General features: G+C 44.3%; 1 protein-coding gene across 3 annotated transcripts in view; it reads left to right on the plus strand.

The window, feature by feature from the left end:
* DPY19L1 (dpy-19 like C-mannosyltransferase 1) overlaps positions 1-24,413 on the plus strand; it is a 135,416-nt gene extending 111,003 nt beyond the window's left edge. The window contains exons 22-25 of one of the 3 annotated variants that reach the window (XR_012157446.1): positions 8,737-8,790; positions 9,541-9,708; positions 22,792-23,210; positions 23,790-24,413. Coding sequence is in view for 2 of the 3 variants with exons in the window: in XM_073332901.1 (XP_073189002.1) it covers positions 8,737-8,790; positions 9,541-9,703 (217 nt within the window). In the remaining variant the exon portion in view is untranslated. Of the gene's footprint in view, positions 1-8,736; positions 8,791-9,540; positions 10,094-22,791; positions 23,211-23,789 lie in introns of those variants that run through there. The other 2 variants (XM_073332901.1, XM_073332900.1) reach the window with 2 other exon arrangements.
* Positions 24,414-24,647: the final 234 nt, after the last annotated feature.

A 24,647-nucleotide genomic window follows, 5' to 3' on the forward strand; every position in this document is an offset into this window, starting at 1 on the left:
GCTTATGTCTGTTGCAACTTAAGCTGTTAATGGATCCCTCTCCATCAATCTCCACGCCACCATTCTCTCTCCCTCTGTAGGATCAATCACAGATCTAAAAGATTAGGGGTAGCCTTAGCAGCAGATCCTTCCCAAAGTTGTTTGTCCAACTTGGAGTGAACCCTGTAAATGTAACGTCATCCCCCTGTGACTCCTGATTCAGAGCTGAGAGAAAAGGGCAAGATGTAAGGAGCAACCTATAAGGAGAAACACAAAGCTGAGAAGTTTATGCAGCATACAAAAATGACTGACCACATTAAGCTTCAAGTTTTTGTTATAGAGAATGTTGATGAGGAGACATCTGGTTCCCTTATGGTGCCAGGGGAAGGAAAGAGGTCTGGGGTAATGTGACGTTATTGACATAATCTGGGACCTTGTAGATCATCGTTGCAACCAAGGTCCTGTAGTGGCACCAAATCTTATATAAAGGGGGTCAAATGAGGTGTGTAAGGCAAGGTTATGGTTTGCTGATTATGATTATGTTGTGTATATGTGTGTATCATTTTCGTAGTTGAAGTTATGAATATTGCCTCTATACTGTCTGTAGTTCAAACTTGTGCTATGCTTCTGGGTGACACCCCAGATAAGTTAGTGTCAGCTCTGCCTAGCGTGCTTGATGGCCCATTAAGGACCATCAGCTATACAATTGACCCACTGAGAGAAGGCAGACTTGCCTTATGACTCAGCAAGGTATGCAGGGACATGCCTGTGGACGGAACTCTGAGGTTTTTCCAGGCCATGTGATGGACAAGCTTGTCTTTGGAACAAAGAAAGCAGAGACCACATGGCAAGAGAATATAAAAAGCTGCTGCAGCTCCTCCATCTTATCTTCAATCCTGCTTCTTACCTCTGGAGAAACTTTGCTACACTGAAGCTTTGAATGAAGGAGTGAATGACCCATCCCAGCTGTGGATGTACTCCAGAGACTTGATTTGAACCTGCAGCTTATTCCATCATTGCTACAAGCCTGAACCAAGAACTTTGCCATTACTGTATGTAATTGATTCATTTAACCAAGTCTAGCTCTCATCTATATCTTTTTCCTTTTATGAACAAACCTTTAGATTTTAGATTCTAAAGGATTGGCAACAGCGTGATTTGTGGGTAAGATCTGATTTGTATATTGACCTGGGTCTGGGACGTGGTCCTTTGGGATCGAGAGAACCTTTTTTCTGTTACTGGGGCATTGGTTTTCATAACCATTTGTCCCCATAACGAGTGGCACTGGTGGTGGTACTGGGAAACTGGAGTGTCTAAGGGAATTGCTTGTGTGACTTGTGGTTAGCCAGCAGGGTAAAGCCAAAGTCTTCTCTGTTTGGCTGGGCTGGTTTGCCTTGGTGTGCATAGAAACCCCAGCCTTGGGCTGTAACTGCCCTGCTTTAAGCAATTTGTCCTGAATTGGCACTCTCAGTTGGGTCCTGCAAGAATCAGCATTGTTACAGGTAACAAATGCAGAGGAGGAAACAGGAGAGATAGAGAAGCATTCAGAGGTCTCATGAAGAATTGTAAAGGAAGAGGTACAATATGAAATATCTCTATTGGCCTCAACATGGGTTCATCCATCCATAACAAAATTGATTGATTTCTCTTACAGCAGGGATATGATATGAAAGCAGCAGGTCAAATGCAGTCCTATGAGTAGCTTCCCTCATCTTGACAACACCAAGGCAGCTTACAGAGAGAACCAGTCAACTGGGCAATATTTGCATTCTCCTAAACTAGACCATCAGGTTTGGATGGGTTTGTTTCTAGGGGAGTATAAATTAACTCTTTCCAGATGTGTATATTCCCAGCATCCCTACAATGAAAGTTTCATCCCTAAGGATAACTGGAAACTGAGTAACTGTAGAAGCTATAGTCCTGAAACACTGATAGAAATGGGACAATTTATAAGCATATATCCTCCCGGAACAGCTGCCTTTCTTAACAGAGTAAGTGTGGAAGGTACAGCAACCAGACTAGCATATTGGGACCAAAATAGTTATGAATTGTTTTTCCTAAATGTGTTAAGTGCTAAAGGCAATTAAACAACATGAATGCAGAAAATATTTGTAAAACCCTGCTAATTAGCGAATGACTGACATGAAATGTACAAGCATTACACCATTAAATATAGTGTGCTGTTTTAAGTCTTTTACAATTCAGTAAATTTAAAGTTATAGAAAGATACAATTTTGCTAATTAGGTAGATTTTATTCCCTTGTAAATGAATACATGATTTTGCTGAAGCTATTTGTTTACTATTGTCACAGCTCAGCAGGTAGGTGAGATGCATGGTTCATATAAATTAGCAAGATTGTTGCAACATATAAATAGGATGTAAGCATATAGCAAATCTAGTGCTTCAGTGTATATAAGGCCAAATCCTCAGCTGATGTAAATCATCTCATGACAGTCAGTGGAGCTACAGTGGTTAACACAAGTTGAGGACATGGACCATTATGTATGGCAGGTGTGCAGAGTGTGAACGTATATGTTTATCACACAATAACTACATTTAAAGAATATAAAGTTTGCAAAGATAAGCCCTGAAAAGTTAGGAAATGACAGAATTAAGATTGCCCCTGCAAGTGGGTTTTGCAGCTATTTGCTGATGACAGAGGAATGTTATGATTCAAGAATCTTGGGTTCCATTCTGCGTTGTGGAGGGGAGTGTGTTCTAGTGGTTATTGACTAGTGGCCCTCAAGCTTTGTCACCCCGCCCACCCCATAATCTAGTCTGTCCACACACCCCCAGGAGCTGTGGTCCGGAGCCAGGGCCATGGTCGGGGGCCAGGAACTGTGACTGGGGCCATGGGCAGTAGTGAGGTCGGGAGCTGCAGCCGGGGGCTGAGGCTGTGGCTGGGAGGCCCCGACCCAAGTCCTGCTGCAACCCCTGAATGTTCCTCCACCTATGGGTCATGCCCCACAGTTTGGTGACTACTATTATAGACTTTTCTATCCCAGCCTCTCTCAGTCCCTTCTTCTTTCCCCTCCCCATCATGGTTCCTTGGCCCAGTCTCCTCCTCCCCAACTCCTTGGCCTAATCCCAGTCTCCAACACTGAGGTCCCTGCCTGAGTCTCAGACTTGTTCCCCACCAACACATCCTCTGTTTCCCTCCTCTCCTCATCTCAGTCTGCCCTCATACTCTTTGTCCCAGTCTCATCAGCACCCTAGGCTCCTCATCCAGTTTCATTTTCCCCTTGTTCCAGTCTTCTTGCCCAGCCGGTCCTAGTCCCTCCCACCAAGTCCAGCTCTTATCCCTTCTGCATTTGACTCAGACTGCTTCCTCCTCCACATGCCTGCTGTGCTCCTGCATGGGGAGCAACGAGAGCTTGGGAGCACAGGAGAGGCAGTCTGCTGGCTCTTAGTTCCTGGGCCTGGCACTTCAGCAGTTAGCAGAAGCTGGGATCAGCAACTGCAGGGGAAGTGCTACTCCGCTGCTACAGACAGTCTTCAGAAAATTTAGCTGCCAAATTCTAACAAGACCCTACTGACCATGTGTGAACTGAGCTTTTCTGGAGATGTGTAACTTATCCCAAATTGGAAAATCTTCACAAAAAGCCAAAGAGCAACAGGGCAACTTCCCTCCCTGCCCATTTTCAGGTCCCTGCTCCAAAGAATGGAGGTGCCAGAGCCTCTACAGGGAAATGGTTATAGGAATGTAACCAGGGTAAAGCAATATATTATTTCTTAATCTTGTTCTGATGAATTGCTGACCCATTTTTGCAGAAATTTCCAAAAGAAAAAAAAGTCAGCTGAGGCAGACTCATTCGCGCCCGCCCCCACCCCCTTGCCCCCCCGGAAAATTTCAGTGCCAACAGTTAAATTTGGCTGTGTTTATGTAACTGAAAAGAGGTTCTTAAAATGGGAACGGACCCGACAATCTTAACTGTAAGTGTTGCTACCTACCCTGGAGAATTAAAGCATATCCCTGCCTCTATCCACCTATGGCATGATGGTCAAGTCACTTAAACCAGAGCTTTCTAATTATGTTACTCATTTTCTGTGTGCCTAAATTGAGACACATGAGTCTCATTTCCAAAGAGCTGAGCACTCATAACTGCAATTGAAGTTCATGGGAGATGCAAGCAAACTTTAAATGTGTCACTGGTGCCGAACTGACGACTGAGCATCCCACACCTCACGCCAGAAGTCTGATTTGCAGGGAAAAGGAGAAGAAATTCCACATTTAGGGGAAAAGAAAACATTTTTTGTGACAGGGTGATTTCTTGTTTTAAATGGCAGTTTTCTGAGGTTGTTTAGAAGTGTGGAGTGTTTGAAGTTTGGTGGTGATGGGTTAGGGGGCAGAGTGCAGGTGAGATGGTCAAAGGTGCAAGATAAATGCAGTTTATTCCATGACCAATCACCAGCAGTTGTACGGGTGGGTGTAGGTTGATGGAGGGTGTATAGTGGATGTAGATATATTTATTTTTGATAGACTGAGTATAATGTAGATGTTTTCTTTGTGTTAGGCATCCTCCCCCCACATTGTGTGACAGAGAAAATGAGTGCCTGTAAAGCACAGCTTCACACATAATGTAATCAACCTTTAGAAAAAAGTCTAGGGATGCGTGAACATGTTCCAAAAAGAATATGAATCTCTGTGAGCCTTTGTTTTAGAAGTGAGCCCAAACTGAGCCTCTCTGGTCAGATTTAGCAGACTAAAAGACTTACAGACTATCCAAACGTTTGGATATTTATTCAAAGAAAACATAACCCCTGACCCATATGTCAACTTCACTGCAATGGCAAAATAAAGCAAATTACAGTTTGATCTACTTACAGTTCAGAGCAGAAATCTAAGAGCTGAATAATAATAATAACCGCTTAATAGATAATAACCGTTTAAATAATAACAACTGCTTAATAGAACTGACACCAGTTGTTCTCAGCTTAACATGAAACAGAGTTCAGTAAATTCAAGAGCAAAGCTCTTGGATTTATGGAATGCACATCAGAACATACTGAAATAGGGTTGGTTTCTCAGTTATGGGTCCTCTTAATTTTTTTTCATGTGCCAACAGCAAGAATGTTTCCTAAACAAGATGGAATAAAATATTTTTTTGGAAATCAGTGACTGACATCAAGAACCCAGAAGCCATCAGCAGACAACAAAGCAATCACATCGAATGCTTTGCCAATAGGCTACATGGCAATTGCCCTGAAAACTCAGATAGAAAAAACAAAGTAGACAAGACATCTCTAACAGTGTAAATGATCATTTCATTTTGGAAAGGTCAGCAGCCAATCAGAGACCTGAATAGATGCACAGTCAATGAAGCAGATGTTGAAAGGAGGTGGCAGATGGAAGAAATTCTTTCTTTCTCTCAGAAGAATAACAAGCTTGTCTTAAATATAATTTTAATTATTTGCAGCGTTGTTGTAGCCATGTTGGTCCCATGATATTAAAGAGACAAAAGGTGGGTGAGGTAATAGCTTTTATTGGACCAACTTCTGTTGGTGAAAGAAGTCTCTTTCCCCAACAAAAGATGGTCCAATAAAAGATATTACCTCACCCAACTTGTCTCTCTAATAATTTTAATTATTCCCATACTAGTTAAAAACTAGACTATATAATAGATTTGTGGTACAAGGTAGGAACCACCAATGTGGCTTCACGGTAAAGTCTGCAACGAGACAACCGTTCCAGGGTTTATTTTTTATATCCTGACGACTCTGTGCAGAAAGGACCTTTTGCCTTAAAATTTTTGGGCATAATTTCCAGCTACAGGAGAAATTTTCCCTGAGATTCCAGGAAAACAAACAAACCGTTCTGAGTTGTAGCAAAACTGCACAGAACCATGGTTTTCACTTTGGACAGTCTAGTGAGTGTACTTTATTTGTAGCTTATGCAGTCTAAAGAGGAGTTTCGAGTGTTCTGAACTACTTATAGTTAAAATATAGCATAGTATAGCCCAGACTGTGGCCCTGCAGTTTGACCTGTTTTTCATTGTCAGGGGGAAAAGGCCAGCAGGTTATTGATTCCCCAGTCATCTGAATGTTTGTAAATAAGAGGAGTCATGAATAAGCAGCAAAGCAAATAACAGGTTTTGTCTATAAGAATATTCCCAAATGCTTCTTGCTATGTTCATTTAGCTCTAGCCGATGCCTATGAGAACCGAAACTGGTAGGTTTTACACCAGTCTATTTAGGAGCCATACTATATAGGCCAATGTAATGGTTATTTGAGACAAGATTTGAAGAGAGTCAGTAACTCAACTCTTACATTGGTGTAAGTCAGGACTAACTCCCCTGAAGCCAGTGGTGCTTCACAGGTATAAAGCTGGCTAATTCCATTGACTTCAGTGGAGTGACTCCTGATTTACACCACCCTGACTGATATCAGATTCAGACCCCCAGAGACTTTTCCAGATGGGTCACCTTAACCATTGTAAGCATTTTAAGAGCAAAAATCACTTTCCTGAAAGCTGGATCATAGATTGAAGGAAGCGTGGCTTTAAAGTGGTGACAGATCCTTCGTTAATGACAGAATTGTGGGTCTCAAAAACTCCACTGAAGAACAGTTTAATATCTCTTTTATCAGAAGATCTTTTGATAACCACAGAATCGGCAATCTCGATTGTTGTTGGACTTTTTAAAGGTATCCCAGATGTGAAACAATGTCCAAGTCCCCTGTAAGGTCTACGGTAAGGGTGAAGCATTTCTGAAGGTGTTGAGGACATGGGGAAGTGGCCCAGAGAACAGAAACATAGTTTAGTTAAAGGGACACAGCAGGAGATGGCTTTCTATAGGGTCCCTGGGACTGGAGTACTGGGTGGGCCTGGGTCTGTCATCCCCTTCTTGCCTCCCATTAACCGCTGGGTATTGAATTGGGATACACACCTGGAATGGGAACTGAACTGTTTAGTGGTCTGACTGGAGAGCAGGGCCAGAAAGGGTCACGAGATTCCAGGAAGGAAGCCCTGGGGGCACAGCCCCATACCCGGTTTGAGGGACTATTTGAAAGCTAGCCCAGAAGGGGCTGCAGAACTGACTAAGGACTGAGCCCAGGGAGGACGGCAGGAAGATGCAGACCAACAGAGGAGGGGCAGTGTGTGAGGCCCCTATTGGACTATTTACCCCGGAAGGAGTTTGTGTTGCTTCACAGACTGTGCGTGACTCGGCTGGAGGGCTGAGTTGCTGAAGACCCACTGCAATTAGAGAGCGAGAGTCCAGGCGCATGCACTCCACCAGGGGGCGCTCATGAGAGGTGATTGCCACTCTGTTACAGTGCCCAACTTACGATGACTAGTTTATTCAGAGTACTTAGTGTTATATAGCACTTTCTGTGCTCAAAGCACAGCTCCACTAACTTCAGTTGCTGCTGTGAGAGTTCAGCACTTCTGCTAAATCAGACCACAGGGTATCAACATGAGGAACGCGCCATTTATGGACACCTCAGAAAAGTTTGGTTTAAGTGACTTGCCTATTGTCACATAGTAACTGTGTCAGAGATAGGGATTGAATCCAGTTCTCCAGGGCAGCATGAGACTGTCCTTTCTCTTCCTGCAGTCCCCTGCCTCATTCTGAACCATTAAGGTTTAACAAAGGTACAAGCAATTGAAAACAGGATGTTATAATGGAAAATGTCAGGCAACCTTACTATTAGGCAGTGCTACCAGGCCTGCTTATAATAGTAATAATTTAGAATGATCAAGCTGTATACACCGTTAGCTTCTGTCACCATGTCAGTGTGGTTGACAGGGAATAGGAGTCTATCACTGCTACTAGCTAAAGAAATTACTCCTTTAGCTCAAATGCTAGAACTCATGTTTTTAGTGTAGAAGGGCCCAGGTCCAATCCACTTGTGATAACTCATGATTGTAGTGAGTACGCCGTGTGGCATGATCAATATTATGAGAACACTGTGCTCATGATCTGTCCTCTTCCTCTCCTAATTAAAATGCATATCTGAAGAAAGAGAATATATTGGTGGTATCATGGGTGGTGGGTGAACCCCCATTCTGGGGGAGGCTAGCCTACCTGCCCCACTCCTTCCACCCGAGGCCCCATTCCCCTGCAGCCGGAGAAGCCCCAAGACAGCCCCCACCATGGCCAGAGGATCCCTGGCCTGTCTGCTCCAGCTGCACCCATCAGCCCCCGCAGTGCCAGGCTGGCCCTAGTGCACCACGAGGCTGGTTCCAGCAATGCCCTGCACTGCTGGCCACTGGGCCAGCCTGAGCACCACTCCAGGCTGCCAGTGGGTCCAAGCTCCAGGCCACCAGCTGCAGCTGAGTGAGTCCCCATCGGCTTGAGGGTAGAGGGGGAGGGAGGGCAGGGCCTCGGGGCAGAACATGGACAGGGCCATAGCCTGGGTCAGGCCATAGCCTGCCCTGGCCTTTGATACTCACTGCCCACGGTTGGTATCAAATGTAGCTACTCTCGCCTGCAGTACTATACCATACCAGTTCTCAAAAAGAAGGTCATAAATTCCATCCCCCTACAATTGAGCTCCATGTTTGCGACCTCCAAGATGGATTATTGCAATGCCTGCTACTTAGGTCTGAGCACTATAGAAAGTAAAACTTAAATTAATCCAAAATACAACAGCCCTCCTCCTCTGCTACGCCAGCAGCTGAGAGCACATCAGGCAGGTATTCTGCTACCTACATTGGCTTTGCACAAACAATGGGGTGTTGGTGTTTTATCCCCAGCTGCTGAAATCAAGAGAATGATTTCGTGAGAATCTCAGCTTTTTTTTTTTTTTTTTTTAGAAAAAGCAAATTTCCAGGCCTCAAGGATTGCAGCAAAAAGGTTGAAAACATGAAGTGAGTACACCCTAAAGGCAGAGTGCATCCTAAACCCAGAAAGCAAATCAAAAGAACCCCAGATTTATTATTTTGAAATAATCTCATGTTTTGGGGGCCTGATTCATTTTTGAGCTCTGGGAGTTGGCAATACTGAGTACATCAGCCCTCTGGAAGCAGAAAGTATTGGAAAGCTTGTAAGAATGACCCAACAATTCAGACCCTTGTGAATACATCTATGAGATCAGGTATAAATAATTGACCACGGGGGGCTTGTAGTTAATATTATTTTAGTAGAAAACCTATTGGCATGCAAATATTTTTCACTAGACAGATGCTTGGCCCACCTGCTTTTGTGACTAAGATGAATTCTTCATAATATTTTTCCTAATTCACCAGATATTCCATGACCTAGTATTTTACAAATGGGACTAATTAGATAAAAGTTTCTTCTCCTTATGTCCCTCCACTTTTCCTGTAACATCCAGAAGTTCTCCACACGGAAACCCTCATATTCTTTTTTGGATTCTTTCCAGCAAAGTGCTGAAAAGGAAAAAAATTCCCTTAGCGGAAGCAGGACTTTCTTATGCTGAAGGACTAATTTAGCTGACTGGACAAAAACATTTCAGAGGGAAGCTTTCCTTTTAGTTCTGTAATCCAACTTGGTGCTGCATTTCTTGTACAGCCCAAACTCCCAGACCATTGTCGGGTTTTCTCAGTAAAATGCTCATACACAACAAATGAGACTGTGTTTTGTTTCCATGTGCCCAGCATGCTACATTTTTTAGGTCTCAGGAACAGTTTGAGGAACCTAGTCTCGGCACTTGCATCATATAGAGCCTGTTTGCCTACTATCAACAGTCTTGCAATGGATATGTGTAACAAACTATGGCTGCCTAGTCATATAGATACCAAGATCATCTGCAGGGATTGAACCAGGTACCTTCACAAAAATAATAAGACTCTACCACTTGAGCTACAGGAGAACTCCTTTAGCTGTGAGACAGTAGTCAGTTGTTCCGTGATTCAGACCACCCACTAGCAGAAGACATGATTATATATGCTAAGACCTTGAATTATAAAAATCGTAACATTACATGGTGTGATATCTTACCACAGGAGAGAGAATACTGTTGGTATCAGGTGTGGCTGTTTCTGAGGAAAGCAAGTATTAAGTGAGGGAAAAGACATATCACAATTATAGTGCTCCCATTCTTAGTATGAATTACGCCAATGCAACAGCTACTATATGGGTCATCATGAGAGACAGAACCTGAAACTTCCAGTGCTAAAAACTAGGCTGTCTGAACAACTGAATATTCAGTTTGGGTGCAGGGCTGAAAAATTAATTAAAAAAAAATTGTTTTGGGCACCACAAAACAAAACTGTGTTACATTTTTCAGATAAATGAAAATTTTGTTTCACATGGACCAACACGTTTCCATTGATCTGAAATGAAACATTGCACTTTGATTTCCGGGGTTTTAAAATGTGATTAAATGCTTCTTAAAGAAAGCTGAGGGAAATTCCAGAACGAATCCCCTTTTAATATGAAAAGTTGAAACATTTCTGATTTTTAATTTTTTTTTATCCCAACCAAAACAATTAGCCAAAATCGACTGGCATTTGTGAATTGTTTTGGTCAACCCAAATCAGGATTTTTCAGAAAAACACAAAACAAAAAAGGTTGGACAAAAAAGCTGTGTCCAAGCTACACTAAAACCGCAAGCCACTGCCAGTTAAACTACGGTAGCAACTCCTCTAGCTGCTATCAGTCAGGAACTCATGTCCTCTGTGCGCCAGCTACTAGAGGGAGATGTGTAGCACACACTGGGCAGAGAGTCAAAATAGGTTATGGCCATCTTATTCAGTAAAGAAGGATGGCAGTAAGACAGTGCAACTAATAATGTAAAATGGAGGGAGAAAATGAAAAACATTCCCCAAATGTCTGCTATGTCTTTGTCTTTTTTGCCGGCTGGTAGCCAGTGGGAACGGGTGTGTTTTGTTTGTGTTTCCGTAGCCCAAATTAAGTGATTAAGGAAGACATTCACAAACCTGTGTGTGAGAGAGATTATAAAATCAGTAAGTAGGATATGTACCATTTCCATTATAGCTCCATCCCAACAAGCGACAACTCTTTCTACTGGGAAAGAGGGAGAGGGTAGGCACAAGGAAATTAATGCACTAGATTTTTATCTCTGGAGACCTACACACCAATCTTAGCTCACAAGCGATAATGGATTTCATTGTCTAAACAGAATCTCTAGTGGATTATTATCTACTTTAGAAAAATCCCCACATCATCTGGCATAATTGGCAGCCTCTGTTGAGGAAAATTGCGGGGGTACTGTGGGCCAGAAATGAGGTGCATCTGTGGGAGAGCTCTGACATGCCTGCAATTAGCTGATCAGATCAACATTGATGTATCTAGATTCACTGCCACAGGTACAGAATAACGGAACTAAGACAAGGCTACTAGAGCTGCCAGTTAAATTTCATTAAGCCTTTTATGAGGTATGCAATAAATAGCTCTTTATTGGAGTTTATCGATACTACTCTTGTAATATTACATCACTTCCTGTTTGGGAGGCAGAGGAAGGCAAAAAAAGAGAATAGAGAAGAGTGAGATAAATAGACAATAATAAGGAGAGTGACTTTTGAATAAAGCTGACTGACACCCCTCCCCCACCAAGAAAAACTTTAAATTCCACCCCACAGTAAATTCTGACATGTTGATATTTGTTTTTGTCCTGACTTGGGATAAAAAGTGGAAATATTGAAACTTTCCGTGGAATGAAAATGTCAGAACATTTTGTTTTGATATTTTGAATTGAAATGAAATTTCTCTGCATTCTCAAATTACACTGTTTTCTTTTGGATCAACATTAATCGTTGCATCCACCTGAGCTGCTGCAGTGCCTCATGGGAATTATAGTTCCTGGTTCTTCAAGCTACCATTTAAATCCAGTATACTCTCTTGAATGATGAAGTATAATAGGAGTTCAAAACTCAGGATAAGATTGCATTTTTGTCATCAATGACACAATCAAATTAGAATTTAACCAATAGTAAATAAAAACATAAATGACTTTTTCGAAGGTCGAAGTCTTCTTTAAAATGGTATTTAGCACTTAAACTCTTAGTACTGGAAAATATTTTTTAAAGCCACTAGTTTTTCTGCATTGTTTGGTAGCAGTTTTCATCTGCAATCAAAGTAGATGGACCTGATTTTGTTGCCTTCTACCTTGTGCAGTCATTTATAGCAGCAGTGCAAAGTGAATACATAGTTGGTGTAAGTGCTACCAGACCAGAATCAGTCAATGGAACTATTCATGCATAGGTAGGCACACACTAAAGTGTCTTGCTGAACTGAGTACTTATTTTCCAGCAGACTTCTATCCCTGTTGTAAGTGAAATTCCATCAGGTAATGGCATCTACATTCAGGTGGGTAACACTTGTTTTGCTCTGGAAAAGGATTAGATCAAGGCTCACAATGTGCTTGAAGATGCATTCTCTCCTTTCCTCACATCTGGCTGCCAGGAGGAGAGTGAGTGAGAGGGGAACAAAGTGCCTAGATGTAACTTACTTCCGACTTAATAAGGAGCATGGGAGGTCTTAAACTGCCAGCAGCATTCTGACCAGAAGGATGTAATCTAACAGAGCTGTTCTGTGGGTTCTTTCCGGTGAAGATATTTTTCCTTTAGGAACATGTTTTCAGAGGGTAGAGCCCTGTTGGCTTTCCAGTTTTAAGTTTTCTTTCTTTGTGTGCAAATTTCTTAGTCTTTTTATTGCAGGGTAATAGTGTGATGTGTTTTGTATTATATGTTATGGTTGGAATATACATATGTAGTTATGGCCCATTGCTTAGGGGTTTACTTTTATCTATTTTGTGACGTTTTAATAAGTACTTAGTGAGGTCTGAGTAATTTTATTAGTCCTTTAATGCTTATTACAAGGTTTTAATTACAGAGCTACCATCAGCCACTCTTTCTCTGGAGCTATTGCTCTGGCAAAGTTGTTTTAATGTATCTTGTCTTATTTTAAAGTGTGGTTCTACTCTGAAGAGAGATGCCGTTTAACAAAACAAAATAAAAGGCTCCAAATAAAATGGATCCACCTCCTTCCTTATAACCCCTATCATTGAAGCCATCTGCCCTCAGATTGATAGATCAACCTGCAATACGGGGGGATTTTTTAGATTCTTCAGTGTGATTAGCTACCCAAATAGCCATGCTGGCAAAGAACACCCACTTCTAGGGCTGGTTGGAAAAAGGCATTTTTTCCTGTGAGAAATTTTGAATAAAAATATTGGTTTTTCTATCTGGAATTTTTGAAATTAGTTGAATCAAAATGTTTGGGGGGGTTGTTTTTGTTTTGAACTGATATTTCCAAAAAAACCCACCTTCATTTAGTTTCAAAATGTTGATTTGAGACAAAATTTTGTTTTGAAATTTGCTGTGTGAAAACGTTTGTTTTGTCAGAAGTGACATTTTCCCACCAACCCCAGCTCTACCCCCTTCTGTCTGTGGCTTTCTGCAGATCCTCTTGGACATGGATATGAGCACAGTGATTCATGTATTTGCAACTGTTACAATTCCTTATGCCAAAGATGGAAATTCAGTGCCCTGAGGAAGCTACAACTAGTCCAGAACACAGAAGCTCATCTGTTCATCAACCAGGTTATCAGGAGCACATAACTATAATTCACTACTCTGTACACTGACTCCTTATTCAATAAGAGTTCTGTTCAAGGTCACTGTTAAAGCCCTGCATTGTATTGGCTATTGCCACTTGAGAGAGTCCCTCTCTCTGGGCAATGATGACCTTGCGGAGTAGCTCCACTAGAGAAATGAAGTGTAAGACTTGATGCACAGGTGACAGAGCATTCACAGGAGCTGGGCCAAAACTGTGAAATTTACTGTCTTCACTGAATTTATGCTATCTGAGAATTTGGCCTTTTACCTATGGTTCTCAGGACTCATGCTCATACATGCTCACTTTGTTCCTCGGGTGTTTCCAGGAATCTCTTTGTGTGGGGAGTGAAGAACAACAGATGATGTCACTCCCTGCCTTATATAGCTTTAGCATATGGCCGTAACCCTTTGTCCGAAACTCAGTTTGTGGGGAAAAAACTGACATCCCAATATAGAGGCCAGAGTTATGTGGCCTAGTTACATGTCCTTGCATACCTTGCAGAGCCATAGCAGCCATTACTTACAGGCTCTCTGGAGTATTCTCAGGAAGGTTAAGTTCTTCCAGGGTCCACTGTATTTCCTGATGGGCCACCAGCACTGTCTGGCTTCTTCATTTTTGTACCAGAAAGGCTAGTTGTGGGTGTCGCCCAGAGTAAGCATGGTTGAAATACAGATACATAGTCAGTATTCCTAACTTTAGATACAAAAATGATACATGCATACAAATAGGATAATCATATTCAGCAAATCATAATTTTTCCAGTGACACCTCACATGACCTGACATGTAGAAATGGCATCATAATTATGCCATAATCATATCATAATAATAATATCACTGTGAAGAATATATAGTGCAGTGTCACAGTGGGGTCTCAGATCCTGGGCTCCAGCCTGAGCCCAAATGTCTATACTACAATTTTATAGCCCCGAAGCATGAGCTAATAATAGCCATATTGCGCATCTCTTACTGCAGTGTAGATGTACCCTTAATCCATTGCCTTGCTTAAAGAGATTCTGAGCTATTAGATTTAATCACTTCAAGTTACGTTTGGGGCACTCCAGTTGATTGTTCAGATTGCTTCAATACACAATGTTAATGGGTCGCTATTCAGGCCAGTTAGCTTGCTGCCCTGCCTTTCCAACCAGATCAAATAGCTAATATAGCAGTATAGTTAATTACAGAAATATTGCCCTACAAAATTGCTTTTCTATTTCTATTTCTCTAACAAATAGGGCACCTCTTAGTCACTATCCAATGTCCCAGATGATACAAATAAAGTATCATCTTCATTGAACTGCATCCAGGCCATAAATGGCTGAAATATCCTGTTCAGATAATCATAGAAGTTTCCTCTGGCCTTAATCTGTCACACACACACACACACCCCATCTGACCTGCTGGATAACACAGGCCTTGTACCCAGTGATTACTGCAAGTGAAATGGAAAGGAACAACTTTGTATCTGATTTACCTATGATTAACCAGGTATAGTATCCCTACCGGATTCTTACCTGATGATAATCAAAGGAATGAAATATACCAGGAAAGCAACCACAGTCATGTAGGGTATCCAGTAGGAGTCATCAGGCCAGACGGCCCAGCACTGCACTTCCGCATTGGATAGCTGCCGTTTCCCAAATATAATCAGAGTCAGAATCGAAAACAGGAAAGAGAGGCTCCATGCCACCATGCTGAGAATTTTTGCCTGCCTTTCTGTTCAACAAATCCAAACAGATTTTTGTTAGCATAGGTCCTGGCCCTTCTGTGATGTTTCTTTGGACATATACATCAGCCTAAAGAAAAGATGAGTAGGGGGGAATTCTAATTTCCAGGCTGATGCTGAAAATGGAAGGAGCTTGTCAGCTAATTTTATGACTGAAATTTTTGATTTCTTTGTCACTTTTGTGACAGAAGTCAGTTGATGAAGAAGTCAAGTGCTATGTCAAAGACCCAGGTCACTGGCAACAAGTCAGAAATATAAGCTTTGAGAAATACCACCTAGACAAAGAAGTTTCTTCGATGGTATGGACTTGTGCAGAAGTGCTCACTTGCCTGGGCAAAGCAAGGTTGAGGTCAACACCATGGCATGTCAGAAACAAAAGAAGCCTTCGCCCCGCAGGTGGCAGAGGAAGGATGTTGTTACGACTTTAACCAGCACTGCAAGATGCAGATACTGAAGTTAATTTTGAGAGACTGGGCCAGCTAGTCAATGGAGCTACACTGACTTACAGCAGCCAAGGATCTCACTTACTCAGAATGCTGGAGGATTGCAGGAAGGAAGTTCTATAGGAAAATCATATCTCATACTGCCTAAGCACTCACATATTTTGACAAGTGTTGTTCTAAATCCCCAGATGACTGATTGTATGCGGAAGTAGAAAATCCCATTACATTGTGCCCAGCAGGAGGCTATTTTTAAAATCTATACTCCTTGAAGCTCAATCGTTTCAAAAGAGCACTATAAAAGTAAATAGAAGCATTTAAAAAATTTTTGGAGGCCGCCAACATCAGCTATAATATTTACCCTTACTTTTAAATGTTACACATGATCAGCACAATCGAAGCTTGGTTATCTAAAGTGCTTTGAGACAAATTTTCCACAAGCTCTGTTCTCCCTTCCAGAAAGTGACATATTTTAAGTAAAAGTGCTTCTAACTCACGACTGAGTAAGGACCTCCTCAGGATTTGGCACAGAGTTTGGGCTCAGATCCAAAAGAGACAGAGACTTCCTGAGTGAACGCCCTCTGATTTCAAGGAGGTCACTCATGAATCCAGCCATCACTAGCTGATCCACGCTTATCTGTTTCTCGCATACAAACATAATCCCCTGCCTCCCGTTAGCAGATTTGTTCTAAAATAAGGCACAGAGAATAAAAGCTTGAAAATTGAGTGGGTTTGTGTAGCGGTAAGCAGCCAAACATCATCTCTCTCCTGCACTTCGCTACAAAGGTGAGATCTACCAGTATTGATTAGAGCCTAGTGTAGGACAGGTTGAGTATTTAAAAATAGCCTGGACGTTACTCAAAAATCACTCTGCTTTTACTACAGAATAAATCAGCCTCAAACAACCAGAGCAGGAGCTGTTCAGCCAGCTTCAATAGCGGACTAATTTAGAGGGAAAAGTCTTAGACATGCCAGAGGTAGCAAATTATATTCTCCACAAGTCTCTGAAACTCGTTGTTTAAAAACCAGAAACACGGAACTTAAATATGTATTTAAAGAAAACGGAGGCAAAAAACCTGTTGAAAATGGGTCTAGGCTAGTAAGAGCTCATTCTGTTTACATGAACATAGAGAAAGCAGGGAACTATATTTGTCCTGATTTTCCACTGCTTTGCTCCTTGTATTGTACAAAGGAGGTGTACAGTGCCATCAAATGCACTCTGCATTCACTTTGCACATACATAAATGATTATGAAAGGTGCAAGGCAGTGGAGAATCATCTGAGCTCCTGCATTTTAAAAGGTTTTCCTTTTATTGCCCCCTGTGTGTTTATTTAGATACCTTTTAAAAATGCCAAACATCCAGTTTGGTAGAACATTTTCCACTAAAATGAAAACAAGCTGTAGGTGCTCCCCACACTGAAAGAAACCCACAACCTTTATTTTGGTGCCTAGTTCCAGCACCCACGTTTTAAAATATTGTCCTTTGGCTGACCAGTGATCCAGCAAGTCTGTGTCTAGTCAAGTATTTTAACATCACAGGGCTTTCAGAAGCAGCACCATCTACAACCTGGATCTGCAGAAACATCTATGTAAAGTGTCTTAGACAAAGAAGAAACACCATTGTAACTGTTAATGTTTCACTTCCTTATATTCTCAGAAGACCTGCACTCATACATTCATACAGGGTCTTTTGCAATGCCCTTATTTCCCAAAATAACAAGCATCTCTCCATTAACATCTGAAGCATATAACTTCCTTTCAGTTGGAGTACAGTTTGCTGCCCTCCTGCTCTAAATTCAGAAGTATTGATATGTGGTTCAAGCTGTTCCTGACCAATGTTCTCCTGGGTCTAGAAAATAGAACAAGAATCCATCTTGCCTTGCCATGGGGAGTACTTCTGTATTTCCTTTTAATGATGTAACTTACACTGCCAACCTGTTTAGGAAATGTAATTAGTACAAACTGCTTTCTTGGTCATTTCTAGCAGCTTTCCCATCACAAGCACTGACTTCCAGATTTCCCCGGGGGTGCTCCACCCCCCAGGTCCCACCCTCACTCTGCACGGAGGCTCCTATTGTAACTCACACATTGTTGTAAGTGCCGCTTCCTGATGGACCCAGCTTTTCTGTCACTTGGACACGTATACTTAAAGCTGTGTGCAGCCACCTAGCACGTGGCTTGCTGTCTGCTGTGGATTGATGAGACTCCAGCCCCTAGATTCCTTGTGACCTCTTCAGTGCCAGATGCATACATCTCCCATCTGTTGTCAGTTCTTTAGTGTGGGTCTCTGTGCAGGCGTATTTCTGTGTACTACAAAGCACAGGTGCAACAAAAGGTGCAGTCAAGTGTCACAGGGTCAACTGCACAGAACTGTTGGCTCATCACTTGTGATTGGGAGCCACAGATGGCAAATCACAGCACTGTTGGCAGAACTGGAGTTTCTGATTTGAGCTTTTACTGAATGTATGTATGTATTTATTGTTTTGGTAATGACTGGATTCCTAATCTTTGCGTGAACCCCTGGAAAGGGGACTTGTTCACTTAAGACATTCATCTCAAGACCTACAGGTCTCCCGATTACTCTTTTTCCTGGTAATGACTGCTGTGTTTGACAGAAGTGTGTTTTTGGCAGCACTTGAGAGGATCCTTCAGGGAAATTATAATATATACCCCGTGCAGTTGGTCCTTAATTAATACTGGATGACTTACTTTTGCACACTATGAGCCTCAAAGGCTAATGTTGAGGCTCATGGTGTGCACTTGGCAAGTCAAATGAGATTCTGATTGAGAAGGCGCAATGAGAGTTGCTGCTAATACCTCTTCAATGCCAAGAGTCATAGTTAGTGTATTTCAGAAAGTTTTAGTGGCTTTCAGTAGCAACAGCTTGGGATGCAAACCAACATAATTGTTTGGGGGACAAGGAGTTATTCATGCATTCATTCTTTCCCAATCAGATGTTCAGGAGAGAGATGCTGGCAGGCTAAACACCAGCTGTTGCCCAGGCTACGGGCATTGGCTAAAAACTGACAAACTCCTAGCTGGCAATCAGACCAGTTCATCTGTCTGTTAGTTTTGCTCAAAACAGGTATTAGTCTTGTAAGAATGTATTTAGGGTTTAGACTCTAAGGAATGCTTGTAAATTGCTGCTTGTGTTAATCTCATTTGTAACATCAGTGTTCCCTGCTATAATAAAATATGTAAGTTTTGCTTTCTAACTTTGAAATTGTTTGCTCTGAACTTGTGAACCCTGATCCCCCTCCCACCCTCTGAACCGCTTGGTCCCAGCCCAGAGCACCCTCCTGCACCCCTAACCCCTCATCCCCAACCCCACTGCAGATCCTGCACCCTCAACCGGAGCCCTCACCCCCAAACACACACCGCAACCTCCTGCCTCAGTCTGGAGTCCTCTCCCGCACTTTGAATTATTTCTGGCCCCACCCCAGAGCCCACCCCCCCAGCCAGAGCTCTCACACCCTCCCGCACCCCAGCTCCCAATTTTGTGAGCATTCATGGCGTGCCATACAATTTCCATACCCAGATGTGGCCATCAGGCCAAAAGATTTGCCCACCCTGGTATATACGGTGACAATATTTCCCTATGCTGAGTATGGGACACCTGGGAAAATTACTCGTATTCAAGCAAGTTCAACAGAGATCCATCAGAAGTATGCAGTACAAATGTTCAAATTAACAGCAATTTGACTGAGCCCCAGTTAAAAAGAAATACTGCATCATTGGATTCTTTTTATTTTCCTTCTTATCTTTAAGGCTTTAGGGTTCACGGGGGAGAGGTGACACACACATTCTCGTACACCTCTCTGACACGGCGAGGGGGGTGACCGACTGACCCGACCAGAGCTGCTTCCAGCCACAAGGGGGGAGTGATGACCTGGCCTGTCTCTTTGCAGAGCTCATCTTCTTTCCCCCACCCTCCGCTCCCCTGTGGCTGGAAGCAGCTTGACCCTTCCTGCTCCCACCGTGTTGAAAGGCAGCTAGCCCTTCCAGGCTGCTGCTGACCACCAACATAACCCAGTCGCCTCCTGTCCCCCAGCTACAGTGCGGGCAGGAAGGGGTTAAGGCCGCATTGTGCACCAGGACCCCTGACTGCAGGGGCTTCAGCCAACCAGGCCAGAGAGGTGGCTCAGCAGGGGAGGGCACAGCCCCCCAGTTCCTGGGGTGAAGAGGGTGCCAAGCCCTTGCCCATGGGGCTGCTGTGGAGCTTGTAGGTTCCAAGGCGTGAACAGGCTGGAAATCTCCCACCACTCCAGAGCTTAGCTGAGCTGCAGAGAAGCTTCCCCATGCCAGCACTGTGCAGCGCCCCAGGCTGGAGGGTCTTGGGCTTTCCTGGGGTGCTGGCCCCGCCAGAGGCAGTGGGGGAAGGAAGGAGCCTACCGGCCAGGGGCTGGTTCTCTGCACAGTGCTGGGAGTGGGATACGCCCCTCTGGGAGGGCACATGGAGGAGCAACAGGGTTGGGGGGCAGGGCGGGGAAAGGAGCTAAGCAGGGAGAGGACAGCAAGGGGGGAGCAAATAAAGGGTCGATGGGAGGGCAGCAGAGGTGACATGTAACCAGCTGCCGCCTGGCACCTGCCTGCACTAGCCAAACAATGCAGCTCGCAGCCAGTACCAGCCAGCAATGGGACTGGGGGGGTGGGGGGCAGGGTCCCTGTTGACTGAGAGCTTGCATGCAGGGAGGGCTGCAGGGGGAGTGGCCGGCCCTGCACACAGCATCTTCACCCTGTGTTGGGTTTACAATGGCTCCCTGGAGCCGGGCCCATGCTCAGAAGGGGCCCCGGCCTGCTCCGCTTGCACTGTACCCCGAGATCCCGCAGGCTCCCCCACCCAACCTTTGCTCCTCTCGGCCTGCCCGCCAGCTGGCTGAGGGCTCCTCTCTGCCCCCTGGCGGGACCCCAGTCTCTGCTTCCCACCACCTAAGGGGCCCCGCCTGGCTCCCCGGAGCTGAGCCACCTGGGACTGGTGCAGAAGCCTGACCAGTCTCAGCCAGGGTGTGTTGGTGGGGGGGGAGGGGGAGACAGTGCAGAGGGCTTGGCTGGGCCCCTCCAGGCAAGTGTGTCTTGAGGGAGCCCGGCCGGGGCAGGTCCTGGCCTGGCGGATTGCGCCACTGCCAAGTGGCCGGAGCGATTCCCAGCCCTGGCTGAGCTGCTGGCTCAGCCCGCAGACACAGTCGCCTCCCAGCAGTGCCGGTGAGTGTGGCCGGGAGGCAGGGCTTGGGGGAGTGGGTCTGTGGGGAATATGGGGGCGTGCTGGGCTGTGAAGGGGTGGAGAGGAGCTGTGTGTGTTGGGGCACTAGGGAGTGGGGGTCCTGTGGGGGGGGGGTGTTGGGCAGTTGTGGTGGGGCTGTGGGCAGGGGTGGTGTTGTGCAGGGCGCTGGGGGTGGGGGGTGGGGTGGGGCATAAGGGGCCTGGGGGGGCTCTGGCTTGCTTTAACCTGTAAATAATTCTTAGTTAATACACGTCTAGCTAGTTTATAACAGGAATGGCTACAGGTGTTGTCTTTGGTGTACGATTTGGGGTAAGTGACTGGTCTCTTGGGAATGGAAGCAACCTAAACATACTTTTTCTATGGTGTAAGGCTATCAATGAACATTTGTAAAGCATGTTGAGATCCTTGGGTGTAAGGTACTATAAATATACAAAGCATTATCATAGCTATGCCCTTCCTGATTTCAGAGTGACAGTGCTTTGTTGTTTGTGTGGTTTTGGGCTGGAGCTCTGGCTCTGAACCCACCCTCCGCCCTAAGCTTCCGAGTTCAAGTCTGAATGTCTACACATCTATTTTTAGCACCCCAGCGTTAGCCAGTAGACCCGGGCTCTGAGACTTGCTGCAGCAGGCTGCTGCTTGTTGTGTTGATGTACCATAAGTGACTTGCCACAGCTCACAAGGAATTGAATCCAGAGCTCCCAAATCCCAGGACAAATTTGCTCTATTTTTTCAAGCTGTCCTACTTTTCTTCCCTGATATTATTTTTGCTCTTGGTACATTGATGCTCAGGGGGGGCATGGAAGGGGAAGGAGTTTTATCAAACCTTACCCCTCCCTTTCTTGCAGCAGAAAGCTGGATATAACCCATTGCATTTTTATTTTTTTAGTCTGTCATTTAATCTGCTATACAGAGCCATTAGCCTCCTGGTTGGATTTTTTGGGAAGCAAGGCAATAGTCACTTTATGTTAATGGATACCTTGATTATTTGTTCTGGGATGGAGGTTTGTGCTTGGTTTAAATTAAGAAGAGCCACGGCAGTAAGTTAAAACTTAACATGAACCAAAGATGTTCTCTTCACTAAATGACACAGAAAATGCATAACTGCTTATGTGCTGAGTTCTTCTACCATGTTCTAGCCCTTCATAACTGAAGAAGTTGGCAGTGTGAGAGAGGGACCTTTCCTTAATATCTATGAATCTATAAAATATCTTCCCTACTAATTATGAAGCCATCTCATAGGATTCAGTACTTAATTTGAAATTCAACGCAATTCAAGACAAAGATTTGAACTAAATCTCTGATTAGAAGAAGGATCCCAATAATATCACATTTGGTAAAGGGAGACTCACACCTGAGACCTGAATGTTAACTCTTATTTTATAGTAATTAAGATGGAATTTAATGCAGAATTATTTCATTGATACACCATGGCCATTGAGTTTCACTATCTTTTGTAGCTAAATATTTTTATAACTCTTGACACCAACAAAATGAAGCTTGCATGGTGCAGTTCAGGAGAAGTGGTAAATCTATGTTCCTGATTCTGTATTGTATTTCTGTATTTGGTCATGGCTCTGATTTTCAGGAAGCAAGCTAGCATGCAGGTAGCACCATTGAAGTCAATGAGACTCTGGTTATCTCCACTGCAATCACAGGGTGTAATTGCAGCATGTGTAGACATACCCAAGCTAGCTCAGGTACTGGAGCGGTGAAGCTGCAGCAGCATGTGCTTCAGTGCAGGCTAGACATCTGAGTAATTACCCGGGCTTCAGGGTGGGCTTGTACAACCTGCACTGGTACCACAGCTAGCTAGATTAAAGCTAGCTCCGGCAAGTCTACGCCCTGGTCTACACTAGGAGCTGAGGTAGAATTTAGTAGCGTTGAATCGATTTAACCCTGCACCCATCCACATGACGAAGCCCTTTTTTTCGACTTATAGGGCTCTGAAAATCGATTTCCTTACTCCACCCCGGACAAAGGGATTAGTGCTGAAATCGGCCTTGCCAGGTCGAATTTGGGGTACTGTAGACGCAATTAGACGGTATTGGCCTCCGGGAGCTATCCCAGAGTGCTCCATTGTGACCGCTCTGGACAGCACTCTCAACTCAGATGCACTGGCCAGGTAGACAGGAAAAGGCCCGCGAACTTTTGAATTTCAATTTCCTGTTTGGCCAGCGTGGCAAGCTGCAGGTGAGTGCAGAGCTCATCAGCAGAGGTGACCATGATGGAGTCCCAGAATCGCAAAAGAGCTCCAGCATGGACCGAACAGGAGGTACGGGCTCTGATCACTGTATGGGGAGAGGAATCTGTGCTATCAGAACAGCCTCCCGGACCCGCCAGGTGGAGAAGGAACCTCTGGTGAGTGTACCTTTTAAAATAATATACATAGTTTAAAAGCAAGCACGTTTAATGATTAATTTGCCCTGGCATTTGCAGCTCTCCTGGATGTACTCCCAAAGCCTTTGCAAAAGGTTTCTGGGGAGGGCAGCCTTATTCCATCCACCGTGGTAGGACACATTACCACTCCAGGCCAGTAGCATGTACTCGGGAATCATTGTAGAACAAAGCATTGCAGTGTATGTTTGCTGGCATTCAAACAACATCCGTTCTTTATCTCTCTGTGTTATCCTCAGGAGAGTGATATCATTCAGGGTCACCTGGTTGAAATAGGGTGCTTTTCTTAAGGGGACATTCAGAGGTGCCTGTTCCTGCTGGGCTGTTTGCCTGTGGCTGAACAGAAATGTTCCCCGCTGTTAGCCATGGGGAGGAGGAAGGGGCTAGCCACGTGGTGGGCGGAGGCAAAATGTGATCTTGGAACGAAAGCACATGTGCTATGTATGTAATGTTACCAGCAAGGTTTACCGTGAAAGAGTGTACCCATTGTTCTATAAAATGTGTCTTTTTAAATACCACTGTCCCTTTTTTTTCCTCCACCAGCTGCATGTGTTTCAAGGATCACAGGATCTTTTCCTTCCCAGAGGCTAGTGAAGATTAGAAGGCAAAAAAAAACACACTCTCAATGAAATGTTCTCTGAGCTCATGCTGTCCTCCCACACTGACAGAGCACAGATGAATGCGTGGAGGCAGACAATGTCAGAGTGCAGGAAAGCACAAAATGACCGGGAGGAGAGGTGGTGGGCTGAGGAGAGTAAGTGGCAGACTGAAGAAAGGGCTGAAGCTGAAAGGGGCGGCAGCGTGATGAGAGGAGGCAGGATTCAATGCTGAGGCTGCTGGAGGATCAAACTAGTATACTCCAGCATATGGTTGAGCTGCAGGAAAGGCAGCTGGAGCACAGACCGCCGCTACAGCCCCTGTGTAACCAACCGCCCTCCTCCCCAAGTTCCATAGCCTCCTCACCCAGACACCCAAGAACGTGGTGGGGGGACCTCCGGCTACACAGCCACTCCACCCCAAAGGATTGCCCAAGCAACAGAAGGCTGGCATTCAATAAGTTTTAACATTTTAAACTTTTAAAGTGCTGTGTGGCCTTGTCCTTCCCTCCTCCACCACCCCTCCCAGGCTACCTTGGCAGTTGTCCCCCTATTTGTGTGATAAATTAATAAAGAATGCATGAATGTGAAGCAACAATGACTTTATTGCCTCTGCAAGCGGTGATTGAAGGGAGGAGGGGAGGGTGGTTAGCTTACATGGAAGTAGAGTGAACCAAGGGGCGAGGGGTTTCATCAGGGAGAAACACACAGAACTTTCACACCGTGGCCTGGCCAATCATGAAACTGGTTTCCAAAGCTTCTCTGATGCGCACTGTGCCCTCCTGTGCTCTTCTAACCACCCTAG

This window comes from Lepidochelys kempii, chromosome 2, assembly GCF_965140265.1.
Source record: "Lepidochelys kempii isolate rLepKem1 chromosome 2, rLepKem1.hap2, whole genome shotgun sequence".
NCBI lineage: Eukaryota > Metazoa > Chordata > Testudines > Cheloniidae > Lepidochelys > Lepidochelys kempii.